The following is an 18,799-nucleotide window of genomic DNA, read 5'->3' as shown; positions in this document are numbered from 1 at the left end:
CTTTTTGGCATCGAACCTCCTGTGCTGCAGTAGATGCAGGGATGCGCCTTCTTTTTTCAAATCATCCAGTGTTTTTCACAAGCATGGCCACGTTGAACGTAACACGGCTCGGAAAACACACGGAGCAAACAGCCGCAGAGCGTGTCTGAGCCGGCTCGACCGCGCGCCAGCAGCTAGAAAAAAGCACAGCAGCGCCATCGACGGCGGCTACTGGCATTTGCTTCAGCCGGCGCATTGTCCCTCCCTTTTGTCGCGCCACTAGGACATTATTCTAGTACACATGGAGAAATTTGTGTGCGACAATTCCAACGTTGCACACAAATTGTCGCAAGCGAATGCAGCGCTAACGTTCTCTAGCGGAGCATACTATTTCCGGGGCGCTTGCGTCGTCGTGTGCATGGAGTGGGCGCACTATCAAGGACGCTTTCCCGTCGGCAACGTTGTCGACGCCGAGGCCACCGCGACCTATTTCGTTACGTGTTTCGCACAATCGTTGCCAGTTTGGGTTTCCCCGCCGTTCGCGAAAGTTCGACCCACGTTGTTGTGTAGCCGGGTGAACTGTCTCGCTCGTGACCATGGGCACCCGGTCTTCTTTAATGCTCCAAGAGGAGGAAATTCAAGAGATTCAGCAAGAGACTGGCTGTGAGTTGTTACGAGAATTACAACCCTATCCACGGAGCGCTTGTAAACGCCGTTGTCGCGCTCTTTAAAGAACCCTCGCTCATCCGAGGTCATTCTTGCAGTTTCGCCAAACCAGATCGAGCGGCTGTACAGCAGATTTACCAGCCTGGACAAGACTGACAACGGCACACTTAGGTGAGCGAGCGTATATAGAGGGTGTCTGAAACCGTAAAGGAAAGCGAGGCCCCTTCTCTGTGCGAGTACTGAATTGTGCAGACAACGATCGTTACTTCGGTTGCCCGTCGACCACTAGGTGACTTTCCATACGATGGGAGGCAGTCTACGTAAATGTGCGTTGTTTGTAACGTGACGATCGGGACAACTTAGCTAGAGCTCTGTTTGGAGACGCTGTCACGTGCTCGTGTAGCTAACAACTTTCGGCTTAATGTTGCGTTAGACTGGTAGAATTCGCGCCGGTGAAGGTCCTTATACTTGCGTTTCCCTGGGCTCTCTATCTTGCACACACGCCGACGTTGCACAGTTGAACTTAGTAGAATCGGCGTTTCGCTTGCCGCGTTGTGTCATATACGAGCATGCTGGTCAATGTGAGGTGCCTACGGTTCTCCGTCCGTCAGTGTGCAAATATGCTAGGAGATTACCGTTCCATTTTGGGTTCAGGGTTGTCGCTTGTCATACGGGCCTCTAGCGCACGGGCCGCTGCTAGCAGTATTTTCATATCCATCATCTAAAAACGGCTGCGGTGCGGTTTAGATATTGGGCGTGGATATTGATCGGAGCCATGTTAGAAACCGCTAGCGATGCGTTGTTAGGCTCCAACTTTACGTTGAACTTTGCATTGTTTACAGCCGCGAAGACTTCCTGCGAATTCCAGAGCTAGCCATCAATCCTCTGGGCGACCGCATTGTGCATGCTTTCTTCATGGATGCCTACGACGACCGCATCAATTTCCGCCAGTTCGTCCGGGTGCTGTCACGTTTTCGACCCCTGAAGAAGAACAAGGAGAACAAACTAAACAGCCGCGAAGAAAAGCTGCACTGTAAGTATCACCATTGCTGGTGAGGTCATAATTAATAAGCTTGAAATGCCGTGCTTGATTCTATATGACAATGTCATCATAAGAACTCTAAAAGCACTGTTTGTTTTAAACCATGACACAGTCACATGCACAGTGTAGACTTTTTCTTAACAAGGCGTCATACCTTTGCAATCTGAAGTTTCTTCATGGTTGTCGTAATGTAGAGGCTTAGTCTGGTATAGTGTGACCCGGAAAGTATGTTAGCCTTCCTACACATAATTACAAAACGATGTGGCATTGCGTTAGTTGGTAGCATTAGAAATAAAGATGTCGGTGTGCATCTTCTTTTCTTCTTTGTGGTGTCTCTTCTGCACACATGTTTTTTTCTACACATATTTAGCTGCTTGAAATAATTGTAAATAACCATGATGTGGTAGCTTTAGAAGATGGCAATGCTGCTTTTCTCATAATCACACTTAGTGAGACATATAAACTGTCACATATTGCCGGAAGAAGTGGAGCCGAGACCCGAGCTTCCAACGAACTCGGAATGAACTGTTTATTGTGTCATCCAACTCCCCAGTCCTGCCCTCGTTGCTGCCTCTTTTGCTGGAAGCAGTAGGTGGCGCTAGTAGCTGGTGGCACTAGCAGTACAACACTAACAATCGTCACACTCCTCCCCCTTTAGTTCTTGTCATGGCGAATACCGGTTCACAGGACGTCTTGTCCGAGCACTTTTTCGCAGTGCGACAGGGCTTTCTCCTGATAGGATGACTGCTGCTGGCAGCCCAGTTCTGTTGTGTGGTTGTTCTGGCTCAGCAGCATCTCCTGCAGGCTCCACAGGCTCTGTTGCTTGTTCCTCAGTTGGCTGATCTACAGGCACAGTGTTTGCAGATGGTGGTGGCTGTACAAGGTTAGGGCGAATGTGGTCCCCATGTCTGTGCCACACAGTTCCATCTTGTAATACAACCTCAGATGAAACGCAGCTCGTAGGACTGCTAACAGAAGCAGGTACCCATGGTGGACCTGACCGGAAGTTTCTGGTAAACACTGGGGCACCCGGGTCCATTATTGGCGCACTGCGGCAACCCTTGTCCGCATGCAGTTTTTGCTTTATTTGCTTCAGTTCAACAGACGATCGAAGACTTGGGCGCATGACATCCAGGGGTGTCTTGATTCTTCTTCCCATGAGCAACTCGCACAGTGCACGGCCTGTTACTTCATGAGGCATTGAGCGGTAGTGGAAGAGCACCCTGGCCACTTGTGTCCTGAATTCACCCACTGTGCTTTTCTTCAGTTTATCCTTGATAGTCTGCACTACCTGCTCTGCAGCTCCATTGGAAGCAGGGTGATATGGAGACACCAGAATGCGACGGATACCATTCCTGTTCAGGAAGTCAGCGTACTGACTGCTGGTGAATGCTGGCCCATTGTCGGAAACAATGATGTCTGGCAGACCATGTTGAGAAAAGACAGTCCTGAACACAGAGATTGTGGCCTCTGCAGATGGTGATGGAACAGGGTGAACTTCTACCCACTTGGAAAAAGCATCCACCATCACGAGGAAGTAGTGTCCCATGAATGGACCTCCAAAATCAACATGGATCCTGGACCATGGCTTTTCAGGAAATGGCCATGGCATAACTGGTATCCTCCGGCCAGACTTCTGGTGCACTTGGCAAACAGGACAGTTCCGCACCTGGTTCGTCATGTCATTGTCGATTCCAGGCCACCACACATGTGACCTAGCAATCATCTTTGATTTCTCAATTCCAGGGTGGCCAGCATGCAAAAGCTTAAGTACTTGGGGTTGCAGGGACTTGGGAACTATGACATGGGCTCCCCACAAGAGGCATCCTTCATGCAGACTAAGTTCATTGGTCCTTGTAACATAAGGGCCCCAGTCTCCACCTTCCGGAAAAGGACTCCCAGTCAGGACAGTCTCAGCCACTTGTGACAGCATGGGATCCCTTGCTGTAGCCCGTCTTACGACTGCAGGTGACAGGACATCTGGGTATGCTTGTTCTAACATGAAGACATTGGCAGGCATAGTCCTGAACCTCGGTTGCGGGAAGAGGTAGCCGGCTGAGTCCATCAGCATGGCCTAGCATACTGCCTGGCTTGTAGACGAGCTTGAATTGATAGCTTGTTAGTGTGAGTGCCCACCTCAGGACCCTCGGTGACGCCAGGCTTGGCACACCTCGACTTGAGCCAAAGAGTCCTAGCAATGGCTGGTGGTCTGTTACAGCAGTGAATGGTCTTCCCCACAGGTACTGATGAAATTTGTGAACACCAAATACCAAAGCAAGACCTTCCTTGTCAGTCTGACTATAGTTCTGCTCAGCAGCAAGCATAGTACGTGAAGCAAAAGCTACAGGTCTTTCGGTTCCATCTGCTTCGGTCTGTGCCAAGACTGCACCAACACCATACGGTGACGCATCGCAACCGAGTACAAGTGGTTTCTCAGAACAGTAGTGAACCAGAACAGGTGCATTTGACAAGAGCCTTTTGCGAGTAATGAATGCTTGCTGTTGCTCTTTCCCCCAGCTCCACTTTTCTCCTTCACGAAGCAGCTGATGCAAGGGACGCAGTCTTGTTGAGATGTTTGACAAAAACCGTCTGTAGAAATTAAGCAGGCCAAGATAGCTTTGAAGCTCCTTCACATTCTGCGGCTCTGGTGCATTGATGATGGCCTCTACGTTCTTGGGGTCAGGCTTTAGACCTTGCTTGCATATAATGTGGCCCAGGTATTCCACTTCGGGAGCGAAGAAAGCGCACTTCACCAGCTTCAACCTAAGGCCCACTTCCCGAAGTTTCTGCAACACAATCGTCAGATTCGCCCAGTGGTCTTTGTCATCGATGCCTGTAATAACAATATCGTCAAAGTACACAGCTCTTTTCGGCACACCACGAAGCAGATTTTCCATCTCTCGCTGAAAGATAGCAGGGGCAGCAGAGACACCAAAAGGTAAGCGTGTATACTGGAAGAGACCCATGTGTGTGTTGATGGTCACATATTCACGGCTTTCTGCATCCAGAGATATCTGCTGGTAGGCATCTCGCAGGTCAAGTTTGGTAAACTTCTGACCTCTCGACATGGCTGCCCACAGCTCTTCAGCCCGCGGAACTGGGTAGGTTTCCATGAGCGACATAGCATTGACTGTTTGCTTGAAATCTCCGCAAATTCTTGTTGTGCCGTTCTTTTTCTGAACTGGCACAATCAGCGCTGCCCATTTAGCTGTCTTCACAGAAACGAGAATGTTTTCACGCTGCAACCTCAGGATCTCTTGCGTTACGAGGTCCACCAACGCGAACGGAAGTGGGCGTGGTTGGCAGAATTTCGGCACTGCATCTGGAGGCACAAAAATTTTGGCAGAAAATGCCTTGAACGTGCCAATGCCCTCTGCAAACACCTCAGGAAAACGAGCAATCAGTTCGCTGACATCACTAACTTGGTTAATTTGTTTAAATCCCTCGACGCCAATGCCCAAAGCTTGGAACCAGTTGCGCCCGAGCAACGTTGGAGCAGTGCCGCTCGTGAGGTACAACGGAAGGACCCGTTCGTGCCCCTTGTATCCGATGCGAACGTTTGCTTTGCCCTTGACTTGCTCGAGCTCCCCGCTAAACCCGCGTAAAAATACGTTTGAATGTTCTAGACTCACTTCTGGAAAGGCACGTTGAAACTTGTCTACTGGCATTACGGAGACGCTTGCACCGGTGTCCAACTCCATCGGAAACGACTTCCCAAACATTTCCATGGTGACAAGGAAGGGTGGCACATTCGGCTCGCCGCTTAGGTGCCACATGTCAAAAACGTCAGCGCCGCGAGGAACATGGAGCACGTCGGCGTCGTCAACAGCGTTTACCTGCGCGGTACGTGTTGATTGTGTCGGAACAGTCCTCACAGCAGACGTGTTTTCCTTCGCGAATGTGTCGGCCTTCCGTGAGTTACAGACGACCGCCAAGTGCCCCACTTTCTTGCAGTAGTGACACTGCGACTTGCTGTGCCTACATTCCGACGCCAAATGACTTCTGTCGCCGCAGCGGTAACACGCCATGCTCTTAATCGCGGACGCTACCCGGTGAGTCGGCAAACCCGGTAAACTACTTGCAGTTGCCTGACACAGTTCACCGGCATCCTTTTTAGTGGCTTCCATCGCCAGGGCAGTTTTCACTGCGTCCTCGAATGTGAGCTCAGAACTCTCGAGTAGTCGCGTCTGAACCGCTGCGTTGTTAATGCCACATACTATTCGGTCTCTCAGCATGTTGTTGAGTTCGGTTCCATAATTCCAGTGTTCAGACAAACACTTCAGGGCCGCAACAAAGTCGCTGACAGCTTCTCCTTCGGAACGCGCCCTTGAATTGAAGCGAAACCGTTGCACAACGACGGATGGGGTGGGGGCGTAGTGCTGGCCAAGTACGGCTAGTATCTCGTCGAGTGTTTTACCTTGGGGCGTTTCCAGCTTTACAAGGTTGCGAAGTAGTGCATAGGTACGAGGCCCGCAGCAGCTCAAAAATATTGACCTTTTCTTTGCTGGCACGACGTCGTTGGCTTTGAAGAACTCTTGAACGCGCTCCACGTAAGCAGGCCAAGCGTCGCCTTCCCCCTCGAACGCTTCAATTCTACCGAAGGTAGGCATGGTTGCTCATGCGGTTCGGTGCACTCTCGTCGCCAGTTTGTCACATATTGCCGGAAGAAGTGGAGCCAAGACCCGAGCTTCCAGCGAACTCCAAATGAACTGTTTATTGCGTCATCCAACTCCCCAGTCCTGCCCTCGTTGCTGCCTCTTTTGCTGGAAGCAGTAGGTGGCGCTAGTAGATGGTGGCACTAGCAGTACAACACTAACAATCGTCACATAAACATGCATATTTCATTTCCTGAACGCCATGCTTACTGTTTGATTCTCCATGCAAGACTGAAAGGATTCTTCCGTATAAGTGCACAAGGATGTGTGTCTCAGTTATATTTGCAGTCTTTACTGGAGACGAGTAAATTAGAGCAGGCATTGCAAAATGTCGAGTTGCAACTCGCCCCTGTCACAGTGCAGTGTCTTGCATAGCTTCCCAGTTTTGGTGGCTTCATGTTAGCCAATGGAGCACCAGCAGTTGCATATGCTACAACTCAAATGTTTACTCTATTGCCTTATATGCCATTTTTCCAGCAATCACAGCCACTTACGTTACTCAGCAGAGAGTAAAAGTAGTAGTAGCACATGTTTTAGGCAATAAATGTTGACTAGTGCCAAAGCGCTTCATCTTCATTGTAAATTCGATTACAGACCAAATAGCACTTCTCTGGAGCGGTAGAGCTGTTGGCTACAGATCACATATGCAACGTCGGGCTGTAACCATTGAATTCAATATTGGTTAACCGAAAGCACCTCAAGCGCACACGACATGCGTGGGCAACCTTGTCAATACACAGGCATGGATTTTTTGCTGCCTGCAAGCAGCGGCAATCTTTATGAGCTGCAGGTCTACTCATGGATGAAGAACACATAGATCAGCACCTTTATAAGGGCATGCAGTGTGAGCTCTTCGCAATCTTTCTCAATTAATTTTGAACCATTGGCTACTGCCGGCTGTCCCAGGTGCAGTTAGAGCTATCTGCTCAACCTTTGCACTTCCAGACGAGTGGGTACAGTCTCTACACTAATAGTGCACCAACAAACTCGACTTCTGTTCACATGTAAGCTGTTCCGAATGGTTGGCCTCTGGCCACGGTGTTAGAAAGGCTTTCAAGTAGAGCTACTCGTCTTAAGTTCTGCGTGCCAGTTAAAAATGACTTTTTCACAGTGTTGTTATATAGATAACAGTCCAGCATGTGGTATTTCAATGTGCGCAGTCACCACGTTGGCCATGCACTTATGCAGATTAAGGACAGGAAGCCACTCTCATGGGCGCATTCTAATCGCACTTTTAAATGAATGCTTATGTAAGGCTTTCATTAATTGCAGCTTCTTTGCTTATTCATCGCTTTCTTGGTAGAACATGTACATAAGCTGTAGGCATCACCATGTAAATATATAGCAAATATGTGTCATTGTTGTGTGCTCAGAGATGCTTACTTTCAATGTGTAATAAAAATGCAATTGTCTCGATTCATGAAAACGTTGAACTTCTCATGGGATAGCAAAAATAATCCAGGCGTAAACATTAGAAGTGAATACATCGAGCAGCAATAATGAGCAAGTAAATTAAAGCTTAAGCATTTATAGGAATGCAGCATATGCGCTACATAGAGTTTTCAAATCGGGTGTTACATCTGCCTTGGTACTGTAGGATACGGTGGTGCCAGATGAAACAGTCCGCTGCCGGTTCCCTGGGTACCTGGGGATAATTCCTCACCAGCAGCAGCAGAGACCAATACATCACCGTCATTGAAGCATTCACGTTTCCTGACGGGAGAGCAAACACAATTCACAGTCACTTTTCTTTTCAGTCTTGGTCAAGTGTCTGGGGCAGCCCGGAAATAATGTTGAAACGGTGTCTTTTGCATTGCAGAAGGCTGCCTTCTGCAGTGCACGTGCAAGAATGTGTCCATTGTGTAATGCTTCTTACAATTTGTGGTAAATCACACTTCAAGATGTTTTTCACAAACAAAATCCGTTGCTTGCAACACATGACTGTTTCACGGACTAGCATGTCATCAAACTTTCAAGCAGTCTTTCCCCTTCAGAGAAGCAAAAAGAGAAAAGAGACACCTGGTTCCATGACTTGTACCCCAAGTTACACTGTGGTACAAAACACTGATCACCCTTCTCGTCTTCATTCAATGAACTTATTCGAAACACTCGGCATGAAAATGCGGTCAACAGCAATGAAATGCGACCACAACACAAAGACAAACGGCAGACGCTCAGCATACCACTCAGTACTGGTGAACAGTGAACCTAGAAGCTGAAAGCCTTGCGGCACCTAGAGCGCCCTGGTGGCTAAAGAGAAGTGCATCCTCATTCTCCACTTGGCAGCTAAATCGCAGAAGTGGAGCATCTTTCCATCTGCCTATCTACCATCGTGACTCTGGTAGATGGCTCTAATGCCTTCGAGAGTGCACACAAGTTGGACTCTTGTCAAACTGTGCTGTCTAACATGTCAGAAAGCCTCAAAACTGGACAGGCATTTGCTGTCACTACATCAAGCAGTGTCAAGGGCAACGGCCCTTCTGCCTTTGTGTTTGCTTGTGCTCTCTCTGTCTCCTCATACTGTTGCTCATTTCATGAAGCATGACAGCTTGAGAAACAAAAGACATCTTGTAGAAAAGGTCTGGCAACCTATTAGCTGGCCTTCTTTCTTTAGGTTTCTCCTGAAGTTCATAATCAGCATAGCATGAGCAGTACTTTGATGTAAAAAATGCAGTCAAGGTTTTAGTCTGTCTGCTCATTTTGAGGCATACTGGCTTCATCTGAGCAGGTAACATGGTAAAACTGACAGGTGGCACACATACTTACAATTGCTAGTTCAAGCACCAAGTCTGAGTAGAATTGTTGGTGGCTGTTGCAACACTGTGTGGTTACTGCTTACATGTTTCTGCTGGTTTAATGGCCTTCTGGTCAACCTATCTCCCAAGGTGACATCTTGTAATAAGGCAAGAGGCAATGGTCGCTGGCAAATCCAGAATGGGGCCTGGGCCTTGCATTGAGACACGCTGGCTGTCAGTATGGAACATGCAGCAAGCCCACCCACCCTCTGTTTTCTCTATGCTTCAAAGAGGGCTCCTGCCTGGATCCCATGGGCTCCCGTGGAGTGAATCTCGCCCTGGATCCATCCCACGTAGTCGTCTAATGAAGCCATGAAGCACATAAATGAATCAGTTGGTGCACAAAACACTAGGCTCTCTCATGGTTCATATTGAATTGCGCTGAGTGACACTAATTATGGTAAGTAACACACCAGGCAGGACTAAAGCCCCTGCATCTACGCGCCACCACCGCTTTCTTAAGTAGAGACAATCTATGTTGTGCAACGCCTTTTCCCCTCACAACAAATCCGGTTCCGGTATTTCCGGTTCCAGCATTTCCCGTTTAAAAATCTCCGGTTCCGGCGTTTCCACTTCCTGGAGTTGCGCTGCGGGAATTTCTGCTTTGACTGCTGTTAGACGATGGTCAGATGCCTGCACGTGCTTAGCAGAGCTGTGGTAGTCACCATAAGAAGAATGCAAAGGGGACAAGCTGTTGTATTCCGCTGAAGGAGTAGTTCGCGGTCGCTGTTGTCCAAATGCACGAAAAACAGCAGTGGTCTCCAAGCGCCCAGGCACTACATTCCACTGTACGTTGTCGCTCGTGCTACAACCCATCGCAGGTTGACGCGAAGCAGCTAACACGAGCAGATCGCTGGTTACAGTAGGCGGTGGTTCTTGGATGGAATCGCATTCACAGTTTCAACCGCAGCTCGTGCAATTAAAGCCTCTCCAGCGGCGCGAAAATAAACAACGCTAAAAAACAAAGTGTCACTTCCACTCGGAACAGGAAACTGCAGCTACGTAAGTTCCGCTTGACGCAGGAAGCTAAGGGGGTGAGTGGGAGAGAAGCGTGGAGGAGGAGGGCAGGTTGGCGGTACTTAACCTGGTCGGCGGAAACGTGTATGGAGAGGCTTTAGGCAGGACGAGAGTGTGCCATCTGGTGTGTCTGTCCGTGTTATTTGCTGTGATTGGTGTCACTCAGCGAAGTTCAATATGAATGAATACAAACTAGCATAGTTCCTCACCTTCCTCTTTCATGGTGTTGCATCATTCTCTGTGTAGGATTTTGAATGCTTTTTATACCATTCAGGGATGATGGCACACAATTTGTTGAAGGTATACAAGCTTTTACTTGTGTAACAAAAGCTGTTGCTAGACCATATATTCATGTGCCCATAGGACTTTTGATGATCTAAGGTTCCAGAGTCTTCGGTGAGTGTTATCCTTAGAATGTGAGCAATGCAGTGACTTACAAGAACACAAATGGGACTAAGATGAGCATTGTCTTAAGTGTCACATAAGTCATTCTCAGCCTTTGTGCTGTTTACTTGCTAATATTAATACATTAATAGTCCAGTTAAGTCCAGTTCGCCAGCCTGATAACTTGTCCTTACTCCTCCATGCTGGGGACTAGTTAGAACCTTCCTCCAACATAGCTTGAGAAATAAGCTTCACTCAGTATTCAATCTAGTCTGCATACTTTGAACAAAGCTTGCATAGTGCTTGACAGAAGTTTCAAATCACTAGTTTAGTTTTAAGGTCCGTCACCAAGACCTGTTTCGTGCCTCCTGTGGCAGGCCTGGTGCTCTGAAGCAACAAATGTTGCGCAGATGCAATCCACAAGCAACTCCAGTCACATGCACTTTGGTTTGAAAACTTTACTGAGTTTCTGTTATGCGTGCGAGCAAACCCATGGATACAAACGCTTCTAACTTTGCCATTGTTATAGCATCACGGTTTTGCTCTTCCAGTTGCCTTTAAGATGTACGACCTCGACGACGACAACAAAATCTCCAGGGATGAGCTCTTGGCTGTGCTGCACATGATGGTTGGCGCAAACATCTCCGATGAACAGGTGCGTTACCTGACCTTGATTTCGAATGCTCTTTTGCTGAAGGGGTGGCGCACATTATATTTAACTGCCCACAACGCCCACAATACTATGTTACAAAACCCTTTGCATTTGTTTCTAGGAGTCTGTGATATTCAGGCACCATTCTTTAAGCTGGAACATAATGCGTGTTGTTAAATAATGAGGCTGACAGAAAATTTCTTGCCATAGGCACCATCATTGTCATTGCTGTGTGGGCAAGCATCAGTGTCCAGGTGGTTTCATTCCCAAGGATATGACTCGGGTGTGCTATCATTCAAAATGTTAACTATGAATTGGATAATATCCTTTTTTATTTTACTCCAATTCATTTCAGCAATTTGCTATTTGAAATTGTACAATATTAGGTTCTGTTTGGATAACACTTATGGGAGTCTTAGGAGGGAAAGACTGATGCAAGTGAGGAGTGCCCTGATTGATTGTGCTGCATGAGAGCCACGGCTGTTGTGCACTTGTTCCTTAGCAAACACACATTGCAGATAATTTCTGCTCATTATCCTCCAGCCATTCAATAAGAATTGCTCGTAATTAAGGCAGCCTATATACGAACTTGTTGTCTAGGTCATTACAAAGCAATGTATTATTTAACCAGCCTCACCATATCTGTGCGCTCCATTAGAAGAATGTGCAGTGCTGCACTTCAACAAACACAACACTTTACGTGCATATGGTGATGTACTGTTCTTTTGTTTCATTGCTGTCATCATGGCACACCAGATAGCTGAAAGCAGTAATTTCCCATTTACAAACACCTGAATTGACTAAGCTTCCAGTCGCAAACGTCGCCATATGCGTTTATGAAATGATGGAAATATATGCCTTTCTTTTTTTTTTACCGCACAGTCCATGCACATACTTTGTATTTCACTTTGTTTAGAAATGAGAAATATCTGATTCAGTATTGAAAAGTCATTCTTCTTGAATATTCATATTCGACTTCATTCAGAAGCCTCACTATTCAAGCACCCCTAATATTAACCAAGCACAATACTGTTAGCTTCATTGATCTGAGAGCCAGTGTAGCCAGCATGCATATGTAAAATAACCCTGATAAGAAAGTTTTTAGTGAGGATGCTTTATCATGTGATTTTTTTATTACATGACTGGCAAGGTGAAAACGTCTGAAATTGGGCCAGCTAACGATTATGTTTTGCTCTAAATGTGCAAGCAGGAGCTGCTTCTTGCTAAATGTCATTGGGGTGCTCACCCAATCAAAATAGCCTAGCTACACAACAAAAATTTCAGATTAGCAGATGTACAAATTGTGACTAATCTTCGCTGTTTGCCATGTTGTCTGCGTTCATGCTATTCTGATCAGTTTTCCTTGAAGCAGTTGAACATTATTTCATCTTGCTTAATTTCCTGTCGTAATGGAATTGTTATGGGAAAATAGTGTACTTTACAAATCTGAAATGCATTTATTTTGATTCACAAGGACCATATCTACACCCGTCCACAAAGCTTACGGACTGCTGGATCTAAGATAATGTTGAATTTCCAAGCAGTTTGTCATTGTAACGAATATAACCGCAGAACACTGTGTTGTTTGAAAATACCAGTACAAGCTTAAAACCTGAATACCAGGCTGTGTTCAGAGTCTTTACTCAGTCTTTCTCAAAAACATAGTGCACAAAGTTATTTGCATGTACCGGCACTCACATGAGCATGTTTCCCAGATGTGGAGGTGCGTTTAATTGTATGAAAAAATGTATTTACTCAGGTAAGGCCCGCACTTTTCTTTAGCATTCTTTACAGGATGCGAGCCTTATACAAAGCAGGCTTATGGCCACTCACTGGAGCCTCAAACTGCTGTATAGAGTGATGCATCTACTAATGATCAGCCATAAGCACCTTTAGGCAGCCATCCTCATCGTTTCCGCTACCATCGTCGCCTGATGAGCTTGCCTCATTAGTAATGGCCCAAAGGCAGCGGTCTTTCATGTACAGCCGTGTTGGTAACTTCACGGCGCTGCTGAGCACGAAGTTGTGGTTTTGATTCAAGCTGAAGCAGCCACATTCCGATGACAGTGAAATGCAAAAACTTTCATGCACCATGCATTGGGTGCCCATTAAAATTTCTTAGGTGGTTGAAATTAATCCAGAGTCTTCTATTTTGGCATGCCTCGTAATCAGATTTTGGTTTTGCCACTTGGAACCCCGGAATTTAATTAATTTTGGTAACTTAGTGAGAAATTTACTGAACTTAGCATACTTTAGTCACCCTAACAACCACTTTGTTGTTTTGGCATCTTAATAACTTTTTGGTGGCTTTTTTATTGGCTCAAATATAGCTGTTATATATCCCTGATATAATCTTTCAAGAGAGATAAGCCAAGTTCATGCCTCACCCCTGTTTTATCTCAGTATTGACATACATGCCTCCATTTGTCACTGCTTCTGAATACATACTTAAGAGCTCATTACTGAGCCATCTGGGTGCATCAAAGCTGCTTTTCTAAGCAAAGCACAACCTTGAGATGTGCTACCACTTAAAAATAATGGTGTTTGTTTCCCTTCTTCATGTTGGCTATCGACACATACCTAACCGTAAATGGTAATTGAAAGTTTTCGCTTGTGGAAATTGCGTTCATCCATTTCGTTGCAGTGCTCTAGTGTAGCAGGTTTTGGGCATAGAGGCCGCATCATGGTGATGTCCCTTTCAAACTTTGTGCATGCGGGCTGCCGCTTTCCCTCTCTCTTTCGAGGGCACCGTACAGCAGCAATAGCGTAAAGCATTTGCTGCTGTCCGCCCCTTAAGTAGACCAGGGGCCCATCTGATTGGTCTGTTTGGGCGGGAACTCTCCCTTTTCTCCTGGTGGCTCGAGCCGACAGTGGAAGCGGGGAAAAGCGCTCGGACAGTTACACAAACAGTGCGTATACTGAATTCTGATTCTCCCGGTCAGCCCTTTTGTGGGCCGGCGCCATCAAAAGTCCTTGACTCAAAGCAGGCGCACACCTGTTTGCTGCTCCTGTTCTGAAGGGTCACTAAGACCCAGTTCACTCCACAGGCATGATGGGAGGCTATACCGAGCTAAAGGAACATTGCCCTGGTAGCACGGCCATTAGGAGCCATCGTCCCATATAGTGGTGTGTCACATTGTTTTCTCATGCTGTTGTACGACGCTTGAATTGCAGGAGCACCAGCTTATGCACACCACGAGGATAAGGTGTATCATTTTGATAACGCCAAGCTAGTCGTATAATAAGCGCCTTACTTGTGGTCTGGGTCCTCTCCTTGCGGCACTCTGTCTTGCTCCCAGTAGAGACCGAACGAGTGTCCACTTTGGGCACACAAAACATAAGCGGCTGAGCTGCTCGTCCCCCTGAGGGCTTGGATCCTCAGGCCCGTGCGGTGGTCTGGGTGACTCTCGGTGGAGCACCACGTGAGGTAGACTACAAGGTTTAAGAGTAATAAGGAAGATATGTAGGAAAAATTAAAACGTAAAAAGCACTTGAGCATGTCATCATTATCACATAGCTACCTTTTGTGCCATGGCAACTTTGTCAAGAAAAAGTTGCCCAGCACTAGTGTACAATGCAGGCTTCAGTAAATGCATGGTTCATCCAAACTTTGTGCACCCAGAAAAATACATGAAAGTACAAATAGTTTATTTGTTTGATGCATGTTTTATAGTCGAACCTACTTATAACAATATTCAAGTGCTAGAACAATCCCATTATAACCGGGACGCACAAAAAAGCAGAGGGGGCAAACATCCAAACATTTTAATTGAATAGAACGAACTAAGTCAAACCTACCTATAGCATTGCTGGTTTTAACAATACACGAATGCAACATTAAGCAGCCAATGCACCACCAACTTTTGTATGTGTTCTATGGTGAAATAAACTGCCTACTACAATGGTTATAACGTTATAGGTTATAACAATTATATATGGCTACTACGTGCATACGCCGAAAGGTTAAGAAAATGCTAAGGCCCGGATTCTGAAACACTCCTTTCCTTACTAAGGATGTCTCACACGCTGTAAGGCGACCTGGCGTCAATTCTGGAACGTACCTTACTAAGGGGCACTAAGTTAGGGCCTCCTTGGTGCTTCCCCGCGCTTAGGGAGCCGGAATGGTACCTTCATGCTTCCTAACCGTGCTCCTCTAACTGAACGCATGCTTCTCCGCACGACTTTGTACGCAGTACGCTCGGCTAGAATAGGTGCCGCGCGCAGCCAAGGCCGCGGTACTCAGCCGCCGTGTATTGACGTCCAGTTTGGTTCCACAGACCGCGTTTTGTGCCATATCTCCTTACTTTGATTTTATGAAAAGCGAGCGGCGAGAATGACGGTCTTGCGATATTTATCCGGAGACGATAGCTTCGAAAGCTACGCACGGTTTCTTCAACGAGCAAATGAACTTCTTTACGGGACTGTGTACAAGCCTCCGCCTTTGACTCCAGCCCGGCGTCTGATTGACAGTCAGAATACACTGGAATAATACGACGAAGTGGACTTTCTAGCCCAGTGACGTTTTTTTTCCAAGCGAGCTGTTACAGCCATACTGGCAGAGTTGCAACTGCATTGTAACACTGACAATAGAGGAGAGCCGCTGCCTGCTCTCTTGAAGGTCCTCATCGCACGGCGTTTTTACAGAACGGGTGCCATGCAAACTGTTGTAGGCGACCTTGTGTGTGTATCCCGACCCTCTGTGTGCCGATGTATTTGGGAGGTGACACAGCTGATATGCCTACGTCTGTATCCCAAGTACGTTCGGCTGCCAAACGCCAGTGAAGCGAGGGTAGTCATGACCAGGTTCTATACAATCGGAAGATTCCCTGAGGTTACTGGGTGCATCGAATGTACTCATATACCCATTAAAAGTCCCGGTGGAGACGACGCAGAAGTCTTCCGAAACAGGAAAGGGGTATTCTCGGCAAATACACACACACACGAAACAAAACGTACACACACAAAAAAAGAAAGCGACGCCTGACCAACTGAACTCAGATGCTGCCATAGTTGCTAGGCTGAGTTTTCTTTCCTGCCATGTGCATCATTTTTGAACAATCTTTATGTTATTAACCACAGAAATGCAATTTATGCTCCGGTATAGAATAGAAATGCAATTTTAACAGTTCCGGCACATTACCTTGGCAATTCATTACAAATATTTTACCATTTTTTGTAAGTAATCTCGAAACAAGAAGCCTCTAACGTTACACTTCCTTTGGTGAAGCGCTCCTTCCGCAGGGAAGGTGAAAGGGAGCTTTTAGAATTCGCGGTGCCTTCCGAGGGCGCCTGACGTTTAGGTAGCATGGAGGACTCCTTGCGGAAGGTAAGGAAACGGTCTAAGGTTAGGAGCATTTCAGAATCCGGCCCTAAATCCTTGAAAAAAAAGATGCAAGCCACCACACTCACTCCACACCCGCTTTTGTGCCACGCACCCTACATGGCACACCTTCATCTCATCACCCTACATATTGCAGGCTTCGCGCATCCCTCTCCAATCTCTCTTCCAACTTTACAATAAACAAGCCGACTGTGCCGATGTATGAGGGGTGGAAGGGACACACGGGAGCTGTGCGAGAAGCCCTACGATGCATAGGGAAGTGCAACGAAGGTGTGGGGCAGTTGCGGCAGCTCACTTTTCTTTATTTTTACAATAATTTTGACTTTCCTTTCAGCGCACACACCTAGTAGCCTGATTTAATTAAACTGATAACACAGCATGAGAGCATTGTAGTGAGCAGTTTATTTCACCATAGAACACACCCTAAGGTTTACGGTGCATCAGCTGCTCATTGTTATATCCAAGATATTTTTAAAGCCAGTCGTTATAAATGTGTTCAACTGTATATGATTAACGCAGCACGTGACATGTCTGATTGGTGCATTTTTGGCTTGTAGCTGGCGAGTATTGCGGACAGGACCATAATGGAAGCTGACAAGGATGGTGACAACATGATCTCGTTTGAAGAGTTCTGTGCCACGCTGGACAAGACAGATGTGGAAGAGAAGATGAGCATCCGGTTCCTGAACTAGGGCTGTGCCTGCAGGCAGCCTTGCACCCACCTGCCCAGTTCCTTCACCATTTAAGTTATAGCCGCCTGCATAGACCTGTTGTTTCTTGCTGTTGTTGTTCCATTGTCGTGAGACTTTTACAGAGGCTTCTATGTGCTGGCAATCATTCCAGTGTTGCTTTTACATGTACTGCTGAGAGATCAAATATGTTTCTTACGTACACCAAACATCACATGTATCTGTCTTCATTTCTTTAAACTTACACTTTCCTTAACAAGTACAGCAGGAACACTATAATGTAAGGTTCCCTCTTGCTCAATTGTATTCCTTTGTTATCATCCATCTTCAATGGGAAGCCAGTCGTCATGATAATGTAGGCAGATTGCTGCTCAGATGACTGGCAAAATGCAAAAAGGAATAGTTTTGGAATATAATCAATACATTAACCCTGCCAAACATTCCATTGCAGCTAACCTCTTGGGGACTGAGCCAACTTATTACTTTAGATGGAAGTTCTTGTGCCATGCACAGTTGCATCAGGTGCTACTTCGGCACACAGGTATTATTCAGTTTATCGGTCAGTAAATTGCATTATCATCATTGACGCTTATGTGACACTCGGCATAACACATTTTTCTTGGACTTCACATACTCGGGCATAGCAGGAAACTGCACTGATTGCATGCTTTTAAAGATCATTTGTCACAGAGACAAAAGCAGTGTGTGCTCAACTCCGCTGATAAATAAAGAAGCCAAGTGGACGTTCTGTCCTTCATTTGACTCGGCAGTGGAGCAAGGAATGTTTACTTCATACTGCCAGCATAACTGCTGTCCAAAAATGCAGCAACATCTCCGCTCAGTGGCTGTGTACAGCCATTTAGTCTAGCACATATCAGCAGGGAAAAATGTATCACGTATCATATCACGTGAAAAATGAGTTAAAACTGCTGATTAATCCATGCCAGTCACCGCCAGGAGCAGGAATTGTGCACATTACAAAACTCTAACAATTGGGTATACTGCAATGACGGCTGAGTTTAACACTTTCCCGAAAACACTGCCACATGTGTAGTTGCATCAGTGGCAATAGATTAGAGCTGTCTGTCTTCATAATGCACAGATCTGTAGTGACAGAATTGCCAAGGCCACTGTTGTTTACCACAGTTTTGTCCCCGGCTGTTTACAGCTAGCTATATATATATTGTCACAGTCGGTAATGTGGAAAGAAGACGACGCTGATGGTGGTCCTGGAGACGACGAAGAAGTGTTTTAGCAAGATCGATGCTCTACGCTTGTTGGCTCAGCCATTAAAAGCTACCTGTAAATAGACGAACGCTTCTTCCTTCCCGTAACATCATTGGTGGACGTGCGGGGTAATCGAGCAAGACGGAGCTCCGCAGCGGACGTAACCTGGCCGCCATGTCTTCCGAAGGAGACAGTTCAACCGCGGCCCCGTCGTCGCCCCCGACAGTCATCCTGGCCCAGCCTCGCGACCCTGGCATGTTTTCCGGGATTGACAACGTTGACGTCGATGACTGGTTACAGAATTATGAACGGGTCAGCGCATACAACCGGTGGGATAACACGCTTATGCTGG

The 18,799-nt window shown here is 46.7% G+C and overlaps 1 protein-coding gene across 1 annotated transcript; it reads left to right on the top strand.

Annotated features, from left to right (window-relative positions):
- Nucleotides 1-419: 419 nt before the first annotated feature.
- elm (calcineurin like EF-hand protein 1 elm) lies at nt 420-17,431 on the top strand. The gene is made up of 5 exons (XM_075700319.1): nt 420-642; nt 744-816; nt 1,488-1,678; nt 11,090-11,193; nt 17,089-17,431. Exons 1-5 carry the CDS (start codon nt 576-578, stop codon nt 17,221-17,223), a joined length of 570 nt encoding a protein of 189 aa, XP_075556434.1. The 5' UTR covers nt 420-575; the 3' UTR covers nt 17,224-17,431.
- Nucleotides 17,432-18,799: the final 1,368 nt, after the last annotated feature.

This window comes from Dermacentor variabilis, chromosome 7 (genome assembly GCF_050947875.1).
Source record: "Dermacentor variabilis isolate Ectoservices chromosome 7, ASM5094787v1, whole genome shotgun sequence".
NCBI lineage: Eukaryota > Metazoa > Arthropoda > Arachnida > Ixodida > Ixodidae > Dermacentor > Dermacentor variabilis.
Note: the sequence above shows the minus strand (reverse complement) of the source record. Positions and strands in the feature narration are given on the sequence as shown.

Coding starts and splice junctions, on each gene's coding strand:
- elm (XM_075700319.1), top strand. CDS start 576: ATGGGCACCCGGTCTTCTTTAATGCTCCAAGAGGAGGAAATTCAAGAG. Junction 817..1,487: donor ACTGACAACGGCACACTTAG/GTGAGCGAGCGT, acceptor CATTGTTTACAG/CCGCGAAGACTTCCTGCGAA. Junction 11,194..17,088: donor CAAACATCTCCGATGAACAG/GTGCGTTACCTG, acceptor TTTGGCTTGTAG/CTGGCGAGTATTGCGGACAG.